The sequence below is a fragment of the Taudactylus pleione genome, unplaced genomic scaffold (assembly GCF_031769625.1).
Source record: "Taudactylus pleione unplaced genomic scaffold, aTauple2 ptg000046l, whole genome shotgun sequence".
In the NCBI taxonomy this organism is placed as follows: Eukaryota; Metazoa; Chordata; class Amphibia; order Anura; family Myobatrachidae; genus Taudactylus; species Taudactylus pleione.
This window is the reverse complement of record NW_028284448.1, coordinates 10029798-10046191: the sequence shown is the minus strand read 5'-3', so window position 1 is coordinate 10046191 and position 16394 is coordinate 10029798. Positions and strand designations below refer to the sequence as shown.

General features: G+C 40.0%; 1 protein-coding gene across 2 annotated transcripts in view; it reads right to left on the bottom strand.

Moving 5' to 3' along the window:
• Positions 1-7951: 7951 nt before the first annotated feature.
• The window catches only part of FIG4 (FIG4 phosphoinositide 5-phosphatase), a 420643-nt gene continuing 412200 nt past the window's right edge, over positions 7952-16394 (bottom strand). For both annotated transcript variants that reach the window (XM_088460480.1, XM_088460479.1), the window contains exon 24: positions 7952-8278. In XM_088460480.1, coding sequence (XP_088316606.1) covers positions 8101-8278 — 178 coding nt within the window. In that variant the 3' untranslated portion in view covers positions 7952-8100. The remainder of the gene's footprint in view (positions 8279-16394) is intronic.

Below are 16394 nucleotides of genomic sequence, written 5' to 3'. Positions count from 1 at the left end.
GTGATAAAAAATATGTGGGCATGACATCTAGGATGTTGAAAGTTATAATCCTTGAACATCTGGGGAACATTCGAAATGCTGAGACAGATATAAAAAAGATGAAACAACTAACCACAGTAGCCAGGCATTTTCACTCTAAACATTCTGGACGAACGCAAGATCTGAAGGCTTTTTGCCTTGAAAGAATTAAACTCGGCCTAAGAGGGGGAGATCTCAACAGAGCCCTCCAACAAAAAGAGAGCAAGTGGATATTTAGACTGGGCACAGTAATATCCGGTAGCCTCAATGAGAACATTTTTAGTGTTTTCCTTGCAGAATAACTTATGACGGTATTCCTTTGTACTAATGACCTTCTTAAGGGTTCGATTTTCCTGCTGACTTGTCAACTCTATTTTTCTGTATACATCATTGGTTTACTCCTTTCTTACTTTTCCTTCTCAAATGGTTTTTATTTTATACTTGACTCAGATCTATTCCCTGTACGTTTCACATTTCTGAACTATTGATTTTTCATATCCATTAAATTTCTTTAATAACATGTATATTTCTCATTACAATCATTAGCTCTGCTTCTTTCATGTTTTACACCCATATAGTCACTGTCTTTACTAATTAGTGTCCACGATTCACTCACTTGATTATTATCTTCTGCACAGCACAGTATTCACATCACATCATATTTTCCTCATCCATTATACTTTCATCCCCCTCACTAGGTTTCAACACATTGTCTATAGTCCTTATAGGTTTCCCCTATTTATATCCCCATTACACTTTAGTTATATGTCTAAGTTTCACGCCTCCCCAAACATGTTTATATACACATCTTTACCACCACCCGGTAGGGTCTGATTGATGTAACTGTCACTTACCCACACAGTCCGCTGAATAGGCGTTTCATTAATGACCATATCTTATATTTTTCATTTTCTCTTCACATTCCTCCGAAGTCTATCAATATTTATTATAATTTGGTCTAACACTTCTAATTATTACTTGCACTTACATTGACTAACGTCACCACAAATCCCATATAAATAATTATAGATATTGTATATACCTTCTTATCTATATATTTACTCATCTCATTAGTACTTTCGTTTGCATGTTATTAATATATGTTTCATACCTGAGACTTTAGGCTCTCCTTGCGCATATAAATTCTCTCAACTATTTTGCTTACATTTGCTAACTCTATGCTATGTCAGAACACCCTCAGAACCATGCGGATGTACGCATTGGCTGGTACTCGTTTCTTCAGAATGACTGGCTTGTCCGTCACTAGTAAATACATAGTCACGATCCGACTCGCTTTCTGACACTCTAATTCATAAAATGTTGTTTCCTAACTGAGAATTATCTATCATCTCTCTATTTTATCTCCTTAATTTTTGTCTGTGCTTACATTGACTAATAATATTCTTTTTATAATTGATCATCATTAATAAATTAATTATCACTGGTAATTTGTTATATTTTTTGATATATTCTTTCACTTAATTAGCATTTTCTGTTGCAGACTAAAACATATGCCTTATATCCAAATTCTAGTTTCTCTTTGTATGTATAAAACGCTCTCTAAAATACTCTGTTTACATATGCTAATCCCATATGTAGTCTGAACACCTTCTGAACCATGTGGATGCACGTATTGGCTGACACTTCCCTCTTTTGATTGGCTGGTCCGTCTGTCATTTATAAATACAGCCCCATGATAGGATATTCTTTCCGTTACTTTAAATTGATACAATAAGTGCCTCCTAAACGAGATTAACAAACTCTTCTTTCCCTAACACTCATTTCATGCTTTTGATATACCTATATATGTTTATTTTGTGTCTGGATTAATATCCTCTAAACTCCGTCTGTATTAGCAACAATTAATGTTATTACGTTACGATTGGCTGTTACATCAGTCACTCAGACAACTAACTTTATGATTGGATGCTTGTCCTTTAATAATGAGAAGCAGCAGTGCAACCTAATGACCAGGTGACCAAGCCTTCCCGGCGAAACGCGCATCCTGTGACAGCATTCAGCTTTAGGATCTCACACACACTGCAATCCAGCACAACCGTCTCCAACACAGGTACTTTCACTATCGCTCAGATGCGCTCTCTCATCTGAGTCCTTAGCATGTGACTCCCCCTGCAATGCCCAGCTGGTATCAGGGCTCAGACGCAGCTACATCTCAGAAAGCAGAAGTGCCTTTCTGTTGTTTCATCTGAGGCCACGCCATTGTCACTCTCTCATTCCCAGTTTGATTGACTGGGAACAGTAGAAGAGACTTAGAGCGTTTATCTCACCTCAGACTTTACTGTTTTCCTCTAACCACGTGACTCCCGATATTACACTTATATATTCAGGTTTCAGACCTCCGTGCTTTGAGATCAAGCCCGTATTGGTTTGTACCCTGTTAATAATATGCAATTATTACATTGATTTGACTCTGAATTAATATTGGGAGAACCCAAATGTGATTGGAATCGGTAGCGATTACACTGACTGATACTCTACATATTATTTGTATTGAACTAAGTTATTGTATGTCACTTGTATCTGATGTTTATTGTGTGTGGTGTCTCTGTGTCCACTGTGGACTTTAATCATAGAAACAGGACCTTAGAGATCCCTCTAATTTAAGCATTTATTTTCGCCATTTCTTCCTGCATTATGCCTTTAAGCATAGGCTAATTATAAAAGGTATATCCTACATATTGTATACCATTTTTTTGCTTCCTATGCCTTAGGCTTTCTTATGCAGGAAACATAATAATCATTGTGTATCACGTTGATTTAATATCTATATCCTTAAATTTCTGACTATTGTATCTATATGTCGATTTATGAATATCCTGCATTATGCCCTCCAACATGGGCTAATTATAATAGGTATATCCTATATATTGTATACCAGTCTTTGCTCTCCATATCTTAGGCCTCTTATGCAGGAAATATAATAATTATTGTGTATCACCTCGATTTAATATTTTCTTCTTTAAATTTCTGACCATTGTATCTATTACGTCGATTTATAAATAAGTGTGATACTTTGTAGTGAAGAGATCTTTTCTTTTTTTCTGACTAATTAATTAATTTCATTAAAAGTTAAGTTTTAATTAATTCCTATCCATTTTAACATATTTTGTTACGAGTGCACCCACATAGACATATTTGTCTTTTCTTAGTTTTTGTTCTTTACCTAAACTTTGTCATATGTGTATTGCACAAATTTTTGTGGGTGCACCACCAACCTAGTGTCATCCAGAAATTATTCTATGTGATAGACCAATATGTTGGTATATATTATCTTATTACAAAAAAACTAAAAATTTCTATCAAAATTTGTATTACTTGTGCGGACTCTCTCTCCTTTTTCTCGTACTATTGTGGACACCCATACCTAGGAGGAACCTCTGCCATCTCTTCCATTTGGGTGACTCATGTATTCCTTTGGTATGCTAATTGACAAGTTTTTATATTGTACTTGCTTTAAATCTTATCTTTTCAAATATAAAACAACACGTTACTACACTATGATACTCTTTTCTGTGTTTGGTACCAGGCTTCAGTTTATTACAGATTTGAGAGGATCACATCACGATTCCCATTATTCCACAGTGGAACAATTCAGATCAGCTCATTGAAGCACAAACAATACTACCCATTCATAGCCTAACAATACTTACCATTAATAGCCTAACTTTGGTGTCATACTTACTACACTATGAGTGCCTTCGTGTCTTGTTGTCTCATTCATATATATTATATATATATATATATATATATATATCTACCTAATGACAATGTGAAACAAATAGATACATTTTGGATTGTTTTTAGTGCCTGGTTGTATTATTTTGAGAGACCTCAGTCCACCCTTTCCTTGAAACTAGATGGTTATCCAGCAGAAGTAAAAAGCTGTAAAAAAAAAAAAAAGCACTTTATTTTACAACACAAAAAATAAAAAATTTCTCATCTGAACAGGACCATGTCATAGTGGTATAGAAACCACAGTAGCCATTTCAGTGCTTGCCGTACCTTTGTCAAGGATCAGTGCACCCACAAGTCAAAAGAAATCAGTACCCCTGGCTTGACGGGTGAGGTCCGGATGGATAGCTTGTAGACAGGACTATGTGTGTTCGATTGCCTCACTGCTTCCTTGCTCTGATCAAGTGATGTTTGTATACAAATTTGAAACATCCAGCATCACTAATAGTACATCAACAGGTTTGTGGTCTATAGTCTATTGTGCATAGGGGTCATGCCCAATTTTGTATTGCCTCAATTTTATCACATTGGGGCTTTATCAAAGCTCTGCCTATGGTGTATCCAAGACACTTCAGCTCTTCCATCCATAAACAACACTTTTTTGGGGGACGGTAGTCAATCTAACATTACAGATGGAGTCCAACACTGCTTGTACCATGGGTAAATGAGACTGCAAATCAGTACTGTAGGTGATTACATCACTGAGATAAGAAGCAGCATACTATCTATAGGACCTTAGAATTTTATCTTATCTATCATCCTCTGAAAGGTGGCGAGTACTCTATGTAACCCAAATGGTAACATTTTGCATTGGAACAGACCATCCGGTGCAGAAAAAGCAGTCTTTTCTTTTGCACTGTCTGTCATTTTGTTAAGTCTAGAGTGGTTAAGCACCATGCGATTCCAGCCATTGAATTAGTTCATCCACACCAGGCCTTGGATAGGGATCAACCTTACGTTGCTTATTAATCATTCACAAATCGGGCATGAAAATGTCGAAAACAACCAGCGATGGGCGCTCCCGCTGGTCGTTTTCGACATCAATCATTGCCTGAACATGCTGGTCAATCTGCCGATAACGACAGATTGAGCATGCTCGGGGATGAGGGAGGGTGCCTGCACTGAACGACATATGGTTCAGTGTAGGCACTATACAGGATGAGGAACAACTGTATGATTACAATGTTGTAATCATACTGTCGTTCCTCAATCGCCTAGTGGATATGCACCTTTAGACACACTACTTATTTAGTTTTTATCAGTAATTATTGCAGAAGTGTAAACTCCTGTCGAATACTAGAATGAGTACAATGGAACTTAACCACTCACTATGTGATGCTACAATTATATCTAACTCCAACATTTTTTTTATTTCTTTAGACACCACCTCCTGTTGGGCTTCTGGTATTCTATAGGAATTTAGGTTAAACTTAATGCCGAGTTCAGTGATTATGTCTTGTTTAATAACTGTTTTACCAGGTGTTTCAGAAAACAAATCTCTATTTCTTATGAGAAATTCTTTAGCCTCATGCTGTTGACTGGCTGAGAGGGGTTCAGCTATTGTTACTTCATGAACCAAAGGCACTAAGTTTACAGGAGAGAATGGGGTGGCTCACAGAACTACTCTCCCCTTCCACGATTTATAATATTTACAGTATCAGAGAGATCGGTTTGGTTTTCTTTTCCCTTATATTTAACTACTTTTCCATTCTCTCTATCCTTTATCAGAGTAGGGTCTTTTAGCTGTCCTGAGGCAAATATATATTTTCTTCATTCAAGTTCATGTATATTGTTAACTGGTTCAACAATTTCTACTTCAGCCGGACTCCCCAATCATGCTTGAAAAAGGGAACAATTCCAAAGGACACTCCACTACTACTGTATCAGTAACATTACCAAACAGGTCTGGGTTATTTACTTCTTAACAAATCGGATTTTCTCATATGCTCCAGAAGTGGAAAAAATCTCCCCCCAATATAGCATCATACATCAAAACACTAATTCCACAGTGACTACAGTGGAACCACACTAGGGCTACCAGGCTAGTTGTGACATCTGGGGAAGCATTTCCCGCCAGTGCTGCTAGATGCTGCTCCACCTCTTTTAAGACTTCACGGCTGTGGAACTGTTGCCTGCAGATTTCATCGATAACCAATTGCTGTTGCCACCTGTTTTCCTCAACAGCCAATTGCTGTGGTCTCCAGATCTCCTCAACATCCAACTGCTGTTGCCACTGGGCCTCCTGAATGGCCAATTGGTGCACCCTGGTGGCTTCCTCCAGAGCCGCGGTAGCCTGTAGCAGGGCCTTAGTTATGTCTTCCATGTTATCTCTTGGTCTTGAAAAAGCTGCCAGAGGAGCAGTGAAACGCGTTGGTGTATTACCAGGATTCAGGCACTACCAGCACCTGTACCTACATATCTCTGCACTTTATTTGGAAGTTCAACATATGTGGATTTCTCTTCATTGGAAACCCCTATGACTACTAGCTCAGCACCAGGACTTTGTGGATATTGATTTGCGACTTTGAGCACCTCTTTTCAGACCACCGCCACTGCACATTGGACCACTCCTAAGAGACTCACAGAGGTAATATTTGTACATATAGGAGGGTCCCAGCGGTGAGGACTACATATGCTCAGTCCCATATTGGATTTCCATCCTTGGCTGATTGATTCTTTGGGTTTAACCAAAAGAACTGAATTCTAGTTTATTCCATGGTGCATCATATTGTGTAGCGCCTGTAATGGTTATCCAAGAGGCTATCTAGTTATCTTGACTTTTTGACATGCATGTCGATTTTTAATGTATCAGTGCCCTTTTTTAATTTTTTAGTATTTTTTTTTTTTTTTTATATTTCAATATTTTTCTCATACTTGCAAGTATTGTCTATAGATTGATTGACACCCAAAGTCATTTTATCTTTTATGTTTTCATGTGTTTGTGATATTATCCAATAAATGAGTTTAAGCTTTAGCGCTGCTTTTCACCTTTAGTTTTCAGATCATACATGAAAACACTAATTCCACAGTGACTACAGTGGAACCACACTAGGGCTACCAGGCTAGTTGTGACATCTGGGGAAGCATTTCCCGCCAGTGCTGCTAGATGCTGCTCCACCTCTTTTAAGACTTCACGGCTGTGGAACTGTTGCCTGCAGATTTCATCAATAACCAATTGCTGTTGCCACCTGTTTTCCTCAACAGCCAATTGCTGTGGTCTCCAGATCTCCACAACATCCAACTGCTGTTGCCACTGGGCCTCCTGAATGGCCAATTGGTGCACCCTGGTGGTTTCCTCCAGAGCCGCGGTAGCCTGTAGCAGGGCCTTAGTTATGTCTTCCATGTTATCTCTTGGTGAAGGGGAAAAGCAGAATCCAGCTTCCCTAAGGTTCTGAAGATGGGTTGGGTATGATTTGCCAGCAGACGGGATCCTGGCGGTCAGAATCCAGACATCGGGATCCCATCAGGGTTAACATACCAACACTTGCTGGTCGGTATGCTAACCCTCTCCCTTTCCCTACCCTAACCCTCTTTTCTTGGTGCCTGAACCAACCTAAACCCCCATCCCTGCACCCCAAACCTAACCCTCCGCCCTCAGTGCCTAATCCTAACCCCAATACTTATCTTCAGGATGCCGATGGTCGGTATTCCGACTCCGGTATTTAGACCGTCTGTATCCCGTCAGCCGGGATGCTGACTACATCAACTGAAGATGACACCACAATGAATTTTAGGTTAACGTGATGAATGTCAACATTATGACTGTCGACATATCATACCATATTCATCCAAATTCCCTTTTGCACTATATACTGTACCTGCTGAAGAATTCTGTGGGGTACTGGTCAACTGCATTTCATGAGACAGAAGTTATAATATGAGTATTCTCATCTTCATTTTTTAATCAGCATCAAACAGATTTTTAGCAACATCGGAAAGCAGGACAAATGTTGAGCACTCCCCATTATATACATTATGTCCCGATGCTGGTGAGGAACACCATTATGTAGACACTGTATATATGGTCCTGTCCTTATGCAAGCACACATTCTGTATGCAAATAAAGATGTGAGAGAATACAAAAGGAGACTTTTGTACGGGATACAGAAGGGCTGGGGAGAGCATAATCTATTACTCATCACATATTTTATATACAAGCATTTTAATAAGACAAAAGCTATTTAATTATTCAAGCAATATTTATTTTGTAGGACAACATTCAACATGGGATATGTTATTTGTATTAATAAAATTATTTTCTTGGTAATAACTTCATGCTAATATTAAAATCTAAAGCTACAGTAATCTCAATATTCACATAATGAACCTTTACATGTATCGATTTCTTATGTATTCTCTGTATGTTAGCACGTCGTCTTTCCCCAGTGGTTGCATGATACCTTTGCCGGCTTGGATGTGAGCGTGAAATATATCCACTGACTTCCTATCTACTTTGGGTGGTATCACTTCATATATGTTGTCCTGTGAGAAGGAAGAGATACAGCCCCTGCAGGAAACATACATAAAACACATTAGTGAAAATAAAATGTACAACAGTACATGTCGGCAAAAATCTAAACATTCAGAAGTTGCAAAATATTCAGAAGGATGTGAATGGTCACCTTTCTATTACTGGTACATTATAGCAAACTACTAATACTATGACCTGTCTATTATATAGTGGTACATTGTGTTACTTTGTAGTCTTGGTTTAAAGAAATAAAATGTGACTTCCCATTCATGTAATAATGAGACAAACAGACTCCTTAGTACAATGTGGGGAAATATGTTGGCACCATAGGCACCGGAACGGGGGAGGGGTGGGGCAAGGGGGCTGCTCACCTCTCCCCCAAACATTTGAGAGGCGCCAGTCGGAGGAATTTTATTTTCATTCAACTCCCTATTTAAAATGTTACTTGCCTAGGAGCAATGTATTTGGCACCTCTTAAGTCTACTAGGATGGAGAATATGGTGGATAAACAGAAAAACAAGCAGGTTATCTGCAGTTCAGGCCCATGTGGTACCAGGATTTCTGATATTCACCAGGAACACAATCGAGGAAGGGGCTAACTGCCATCTGAAAGAGCCAGTAGTTTTAAAGTCTATGTATTTCCACCTCCTAGAGTTGGCCTGTCTGAAATCAGTTTCTTGCGTACAAGTCTAATGATGTGGAAAATTGGTGGTGTGTGTATATATATATATATATATATATATAATGTGTACAATTTTTTTCCAACCCCTGTGCTGAAGATTACAAGATGCTGGCATCGCTGGTAATCAACAATATGTCAACAGTGAAGACTATTTAGAATTTAGAGTAAATATATACTATACTGTACAGTATGTACAAATACAGCACATATGATCACTCCATCATTACACAGTTGTATCACTCCAGCAAAAACTGAAAATTCAGTTGTGGGTACAGTTCAGTACGTAAAACTCGTCCTTGTCCTGCCAGTAACATCTTGCATGAAATAAGGCATATAAAGGAGCAAGGACAGCCTCCTCTGACTGTAGCAGACTTTGGGGGACATGCTGTTTTGGGCAGATTGCTGCAATATAGGTAACATTTTGCAATTATGTTTTACTTATTATATTTCACCCAAAATTTAATGTCAAAGTACAATTATCTTTTTAAATGGAATTATTAATTAGAAAAAGATGCATAACAGAAAATTGTGCTGCAATCTGCCTGCAAAAATGTCATCCTACAAGAGAATATCCATACTTATGGATAATGGATTTTACAAATTTTACAAAGGAGACAAAAGAAAAGTCACAATGCAGGCAAAGAATGATTGAATTCTACACACAAAATATACAACAGCCATAAAACATTACTTGCACTCAAACATCTTGATAACACAGAAATATAGCACATGCTTAAGACCTGCATTACTTTTGCAACCACCCCATTGTATATTAGTATACTTTGGCACGTTAACAAAATTATAACATCACATTTTTTGGTAATGTGAAAGATCTGTGTCTTTCTTTTGGACATGTGCATAACCAGTGTATAAATCTAGTCAACATCCTGCTTTCATTCATGACAACTTTGACATAACAGCCAAAATCCATTCTGCTCAAGATAATGAAACTCTCTTTAATATTCATATTTAGTATTAATGGTACTGCTCTTTCTAAAATGTAATTGTGTTGTAATAGCAGGAAGCTTTCCTTCTACAGTACTTTTATATCAGCTAGCCTAATAACAGAAACTAAGTGACAAAGCATAATTTCATCCATCAGTGAAAGGAAATTACATAATTCTGTTCAAAGTTTGCTGATACAAAATGTTGTTGTCCCTGCCTCATATACTATAAACAAACAAGTGTAGCACATGCAGTTGCTAATACACAAAGTATAAAACGGGTGAGAGAAAGTTAGTGAATCATTTAGGATTATTAGTAACCTGCATTAGTTTGACCTAAAATATAATCTGATCATGTTATTTTATTTATTAACAGTTTCTTTTGTAGAGCAGCATATTACGTTACAATGTTCACTATAACATTATTTAATCTTTGTCTAACACAAAAATGTTTATTTTACACCAATGAATTTAATATAAGGCAAGGCTGCCATGACACAGGTTCCCATGCTGAACAGTTCTGCTGGCCCAATCGACCCTAAGGTATTATGTTAATCTCATGAACCCATCTGTAATAAAAGAAAATGCAAACATAAGTTCCCCTTCAAGAATTACAGCATCATTAAACCATCAGTGTTCAAATGAGAAGCCATGGCTATGCATTCCAAAGGAGAATAGCTGCTGGAGAGAAGATTGAGGAGAACCAGGTACTTTCGCAGAACATTGGTAATCCTACTTCATAGCATACCTCTCAGTCACAGTGTATTTTCATGGTGGATTAAAAAGCATTCACCTACAAGAGGAGTCTGGAGACGCACAGTCATTTGTTATGCTTCTGCTTCTTTTAAAAGCCGTGGACTATTGTATGTTTCTGAAGTGATTGTATCTGGCTGACTATTCCTGGCTCTTCAATTGGGCTCTCCTTTGGGCAATTCAATTAATGGAGTGCTGGAGAAACAGTCAAAATGCTGGCACCTAGGGTTCACCAACATCACACGTCATACTTGACGACATTCTGGCTGCCCCCTCTTGGAGGGGGCAACCAAGTCGGCATAGTGAGGGGCATGGTGTGGCATTGGGGGGGGCGTGGACAGGGACATTACCTGGCATGAGGGACAGAGCGGGGTGGTGACCACGTGATCATGTAATTTTGGCCCTGCCCCTGCTACACAATGCCGAGATTACCGGCATAGTGAAGAAGTTGGCGGGGCCATGATGATGCGTTTCAGAGTGAATCGCGTCATTGTCCCCCCCTCTCCCGCGCTGCAGGGGTCTGTGTGTGTGTAGGGGGAATCCACTTTTCTAGGTAGCTGGGAGCGACGCCCGATTTTTGGGAGCCCCCAGCCTTTCCGTGAGAGTAGGCATGCATGACACATTTTCCTATAGAACAGGGGCAGGCAAACTACAGCCCACTCCCTGCTGAAATGAGGGAGGTTGTGAGAATGGCATTTTAAGGGGCAGGACTGAAAGGGCTCTGAGGCTGACATTCAATAGGGACAGGACTGATGTGCTCTAAGACGGGCAAATAAAAGGTGCAGGACTGAGCTGCTGTGAGACGGGCAAATAAAAGGTACAGAACTGAGGGGCTCTGAAACTGGCATATAAAGGGGCAGAACTGAGAAGCTCCGAAACTGACATTTAAAAGGGCATGACTGAGGGGCTCAGAGACTGGCATATAAAAGGTGCAGGAGTGAGGGGATCGATTTGTAACACAGTAATGGGGGCATTACTGTGTGGCATATTATCAATTGGTGGCATTACTATGTGGCATATTATCAATTGGTGGCATTACTGTGTGACATATTATCAATTGGGGGCATTACAGTGTGGCATATTATTAATAGAGCATTAATGTGTGGCATATTATGAACTGGGAATGCTGCTATGAGGCATATTATCAATTGGGGTCACTAATGCGTGACATATTATGCATCACAGTGACCAAAACTTAAATCTAAAATTAAATACATTTATTTCGAAATATTTTATTTAGTTTTAGTGCTTCTTAGATTAAGATTTACTCAAAAACCATTAGCTAATTGCTGAGAGACTAACAATAAGCAAAAATTGTGGCTCTCCGACCAAAATAAATTTTCTTAATGTGGTACTTCAAATAAAAAATTTTGGACACCCCTGCCATAGAGGATAACTGCACTTTGCAGAGTTGAGTCACCCCCAAATAATGTTGTACCTTGTATCTGTTTTGTGGATGTCGATGGCTTTGTAACACAAAAAAATTAGATTCTGATGGTAACACCTGTTTGTATACCTCCCACTTGGCCCACATTCAGGCCATCTGTTTTTGTTTTTCCGTGGCTTCTTAAAATAACTTCAAAGTACCTGATGGTCATTTCATTCACTGTAACATCTAATGCAAGTTTCTCCCTTATGCTAGGTATACACAGTGCAATTATTGACCAATCAGCCAATTATCAGCTGGTTGATCTGATTATTGCAGTGTTTACGCATAGCCAACGGTTGTTCACAAACACATCAGATCATCTCCTGACACAATAGAGGCTGCAGTACTTTCTTCTGTCCAGACGAGCCAATGCCATGCAGCAAATGCAGTGTGACAGACATCTTCTGACAAACTATTTGTAAAAAAAAAAATCACCTCAAGAAATGTATTATTCATATAGGAACAATAATTGTGTAGTGTGCATACAAGAAATCGGATGATGTCTGGATCATTTCACCTGACAGAAAAAAAACGGGGATCATTCCTCTTATCTTAGTGTACCTAGCTTCATAAGCGTGCAATGTCCTGGAGGATTGTAGTCTACACTCGTTTTTCACAGTGAACATTTCATTAATATGTTCAGTAGAAAAATCATGAAAACTGTGCTACTGATTACAATGTAATTAATAAATTATACATAAAATAGTGTAGCACATGAGCAAAAGTTGCCTCAAGATCAACCACTTACAAACATGAAACCAATATGGTTTAAATAGAATTAGATTTTACAGTATTTTTTTAAATATACATTATATACTGTACATGCCTACTTTTGAAAAAACTTTTCAGTAGATTGTAAAAACAACACCTACAGTACAAGCTGAAGAGATTGTCAAACAACTGACTTACATCCAACTGTAAATGAGCCCCATTTTGGAGTTATCAAGTATCTGCACCCTCCATCTGCCAGGCGCCCGCTGAGTGTGTTACCAGCGGGCGCCCGGCTCCTATTCAAACCCCCGGCGGCAGCCGAAGCATGGAGCTCCCTCAGTCTTCCGGGTCCCGCAGGGCACTATGGGAGTGAGGCCATGATGTCAATCCCATAGTGCCGAGGAGCGGCCACCGGGGACAGAGCTCAGGAGTGAGCTCCGTCTTCCGGGTCCCGCAGAGCACTATGGGAGCGGACGCCGGGGTATGGACGACAGCAGCACTGGAGTGGGGATAAAGGTAAGTGTGTTTTTTTTTGTGTGTGTGTGTGTTTGAGTATGTGGGAGGGGGGAAGCAACTACTGGGGGCAACTACAGGGGGCTCACTATTGGGATCAACTAGGTGCAACTACAGGGTGCTCACTACTGGGGGCAACTACAAGGGGCAACTACAGGGGGCTCACTACTGGGGGCAACTACAGGGGGCTCACTACTGGGGGCAAAAACTGGGGGCTCACTACTGGGGGCAACTACAGGGGGCTCACTACTGGGGGCAACTACAGGGGGCTCACTACTGAGGGCAACTACAGGGGGCAACTACTGGGCACAACTACAGGGGGCACTACTAAAATGGGCATAACTACAGGAGCACTACTTGAAGGGGCACAAATACAGGGGACACTACTTTAATGGGCACAATTACAGGGGGCCCTGCATAATGGACACTACTGCAGGGGGCATTGCATAAGGGGCACTATTACAGGGGGCATTGCATAAGGGGCACTAGTATAGGGGACACTACTTCAATGGGCACAACTACAGGGGGCACTGCATAATGGGCACTACTACAGGGGCATTGCATAAGGAGCACTATTACAGGGGGCATTGCATAAGGGGCACTAGTATAGGGGGCATTGCATTTTGGGGCACAACTACAGGGGGCACTGTATAAGGGGCACTAACTTGATACACACAGTTTACAGGTTATAAACTATGTTCCCAATAATCTGGTTCTACACGGACATAAAAACTGTGCAACCTGTCTTGAGCTGAGGTGACAGACTGGCAGGAGCAGAGAGGAGGGTTGGTGAAGTAGATCTGTCAGGGTGGGATGTAATGGGCATTACTGTTTGGCATAATGTGTATTTGGCATTGCTGTGTGCACAATGTGCTATTAGGGGCATTACTGTGTGGCATTATGTGTAAGGGGCATTACTGTGTGGCATAATGTGTTGTATTGTGGCATAATGTGAAGTAGGGGCATTACAGCATGGCATAAATTTGTTATAAGGGCTTTACTGTATGTCATTATGTGTTATACGTGGCATTGTGTGGCATGTGTAAGGGGCATTGCTGTGTGGCATAATGATAATGTGTTGTAAGGGGCATTCCGGTGTGGCATAATGTGTTGTAAGGGGCATACCGGTGTGGCATAATGTGTTGTAAGGGGCATTACTTAGTGTGTCATAATGTGTAAGGCACGTTGCTGTATCATGTAACCACACACCTTAAACATCGTCTTTGGGTGTGTTTAATCTTTGGCCCGGGGGGGGGGTGGGGCTGAAACTTTTTTGGCATGGGGGAGCAAAATTTATAGTTACGCCACTGACAAGGTACATGCAATTCGACACATCTCCTGTAAAGTAGCACAAATCCTTGGGGACAGATCACTTGTAATGCAGCACTGCTGCTGTCACTGGGGGGGCATTACTGTGGCATAATGTGTTGTAAGGAGCATTACTGTGTTACAAAACCATACATCCTTTTTGTGCTCTACTGTATGTTTTTTTTTTTTTTTAATTGTGGGGGAAGGGGCGCCAAATTACTGTCTTGCCCTGAGTGACAGAAATCCTAGTTTCGCCAAACGATGCAATGTCGTTAACGATTTCCCTTGAAATCTCCCCGGCACTCCAAGACACGATATGGTGCTTTAAAATGTCCAATTTGACCAACGACCTATTGTGCGTCGATAATGATTTCCGGTGAGTCATGTATGAGATTGCCAGATCCTGCCTGATATGACAAACGACCCGCGGGTACGCACATCGTCATCGCTATCATCAGTGTACACTTACGATTGGCACATATGCACGATTTGTTGTTCCAATGCATCGAAATCGGGCAGAAAATCGTGTAGTGTGTGACCAGCTTTAAGCTGGGTACACACTGAATAGATATATCTGCAGATCAAGTGATCTGAAGATATATCTGCAGATGATTGTTGTTTATACAAACTGAACAACAATCATCTGTCATCTGGCTGCGGGTCCTGCTGGCCGGGGGTCGTGTCACGCCCCCCCTCCCCGCGGCTGAACGTCTGTATACACAGCACGATGACCCAAAATACCTGCAGATATATTGGGCATTGGCTGTGCAACCGACGCAATGTCTGCGAACAACAACGTTCACAGACACATTGCTGGTACATACTGGTCGACGCACACAAGATATATTGGCCAATCAATTGATCGGCCAATATATCTGCCAGTGTGTACCCAGCAACTGGTTTGTTATAGTTTATGAAAGTTAAAAACAAATACATATTTTCTTCTTGATTTAGAAACATGCACATGCATTCTCAATGGTAGTAAGACATGCAACATAACACGGCATGTGAGCTATAGCCTATGATTATGTACAGTAAATTATTTCTAAAGGGACATGAAGCTGCTGTGAGACCCAGATTGTTCTGAATCATGCTGTAATACAACTGTTTGGAATGACTAGCAAAACACCACATTTTTTTCTAGGATATCCACAAGTTACATCTTTTAAATGTAATGTTTTATATACTATTTATTAATTCTGATGAAAGGAACTGTTAATTTGTGTGAGTTCCATCATTCCACCCACACATTTCCCTTAAAGGCCTGTTGCTATCTGCTAACTTGGAATCAGTCCAGTGTAACTGTGCACGTGAATCCTTGTTATGCATAGCTAAGGGTGTTGTAGCAGTAACAGGTGTATTGAACAGGAAGGCAAACAAATACAAAATATAATTTTTTTTTTTTTCCACAGTTAGCAAAAACTGCAAGTAAACTGCATGGCTGTAATGATTAAAAGCTCAGCTCCATTCAAAATAATGGGACTCCATCCCAGTCACATGTACAATTATATCAAATGTTACAGAGACTGAATGATGCTTAATGCCAGACAAGTGCTACAAACCTTACACAATAAGCTAGGTCATACAACGCAAACTTATTTACTCTATTACCAAAGCAAGTGCTGTTCCTTTTTGCTCTCCACTATTACACAGATCATGTTTCTGCAACTTTTATTTATTTTTTTAACATGTAACTGTTTGCCTATCACCACTAATGGGCCTCCGATGAGGAATAGACCCCTAAATGTTTGCTCATAATAAATGCCTGCTAATGCGTGTAAATATATTCAAAGTACAACTTAATCAGAGTAA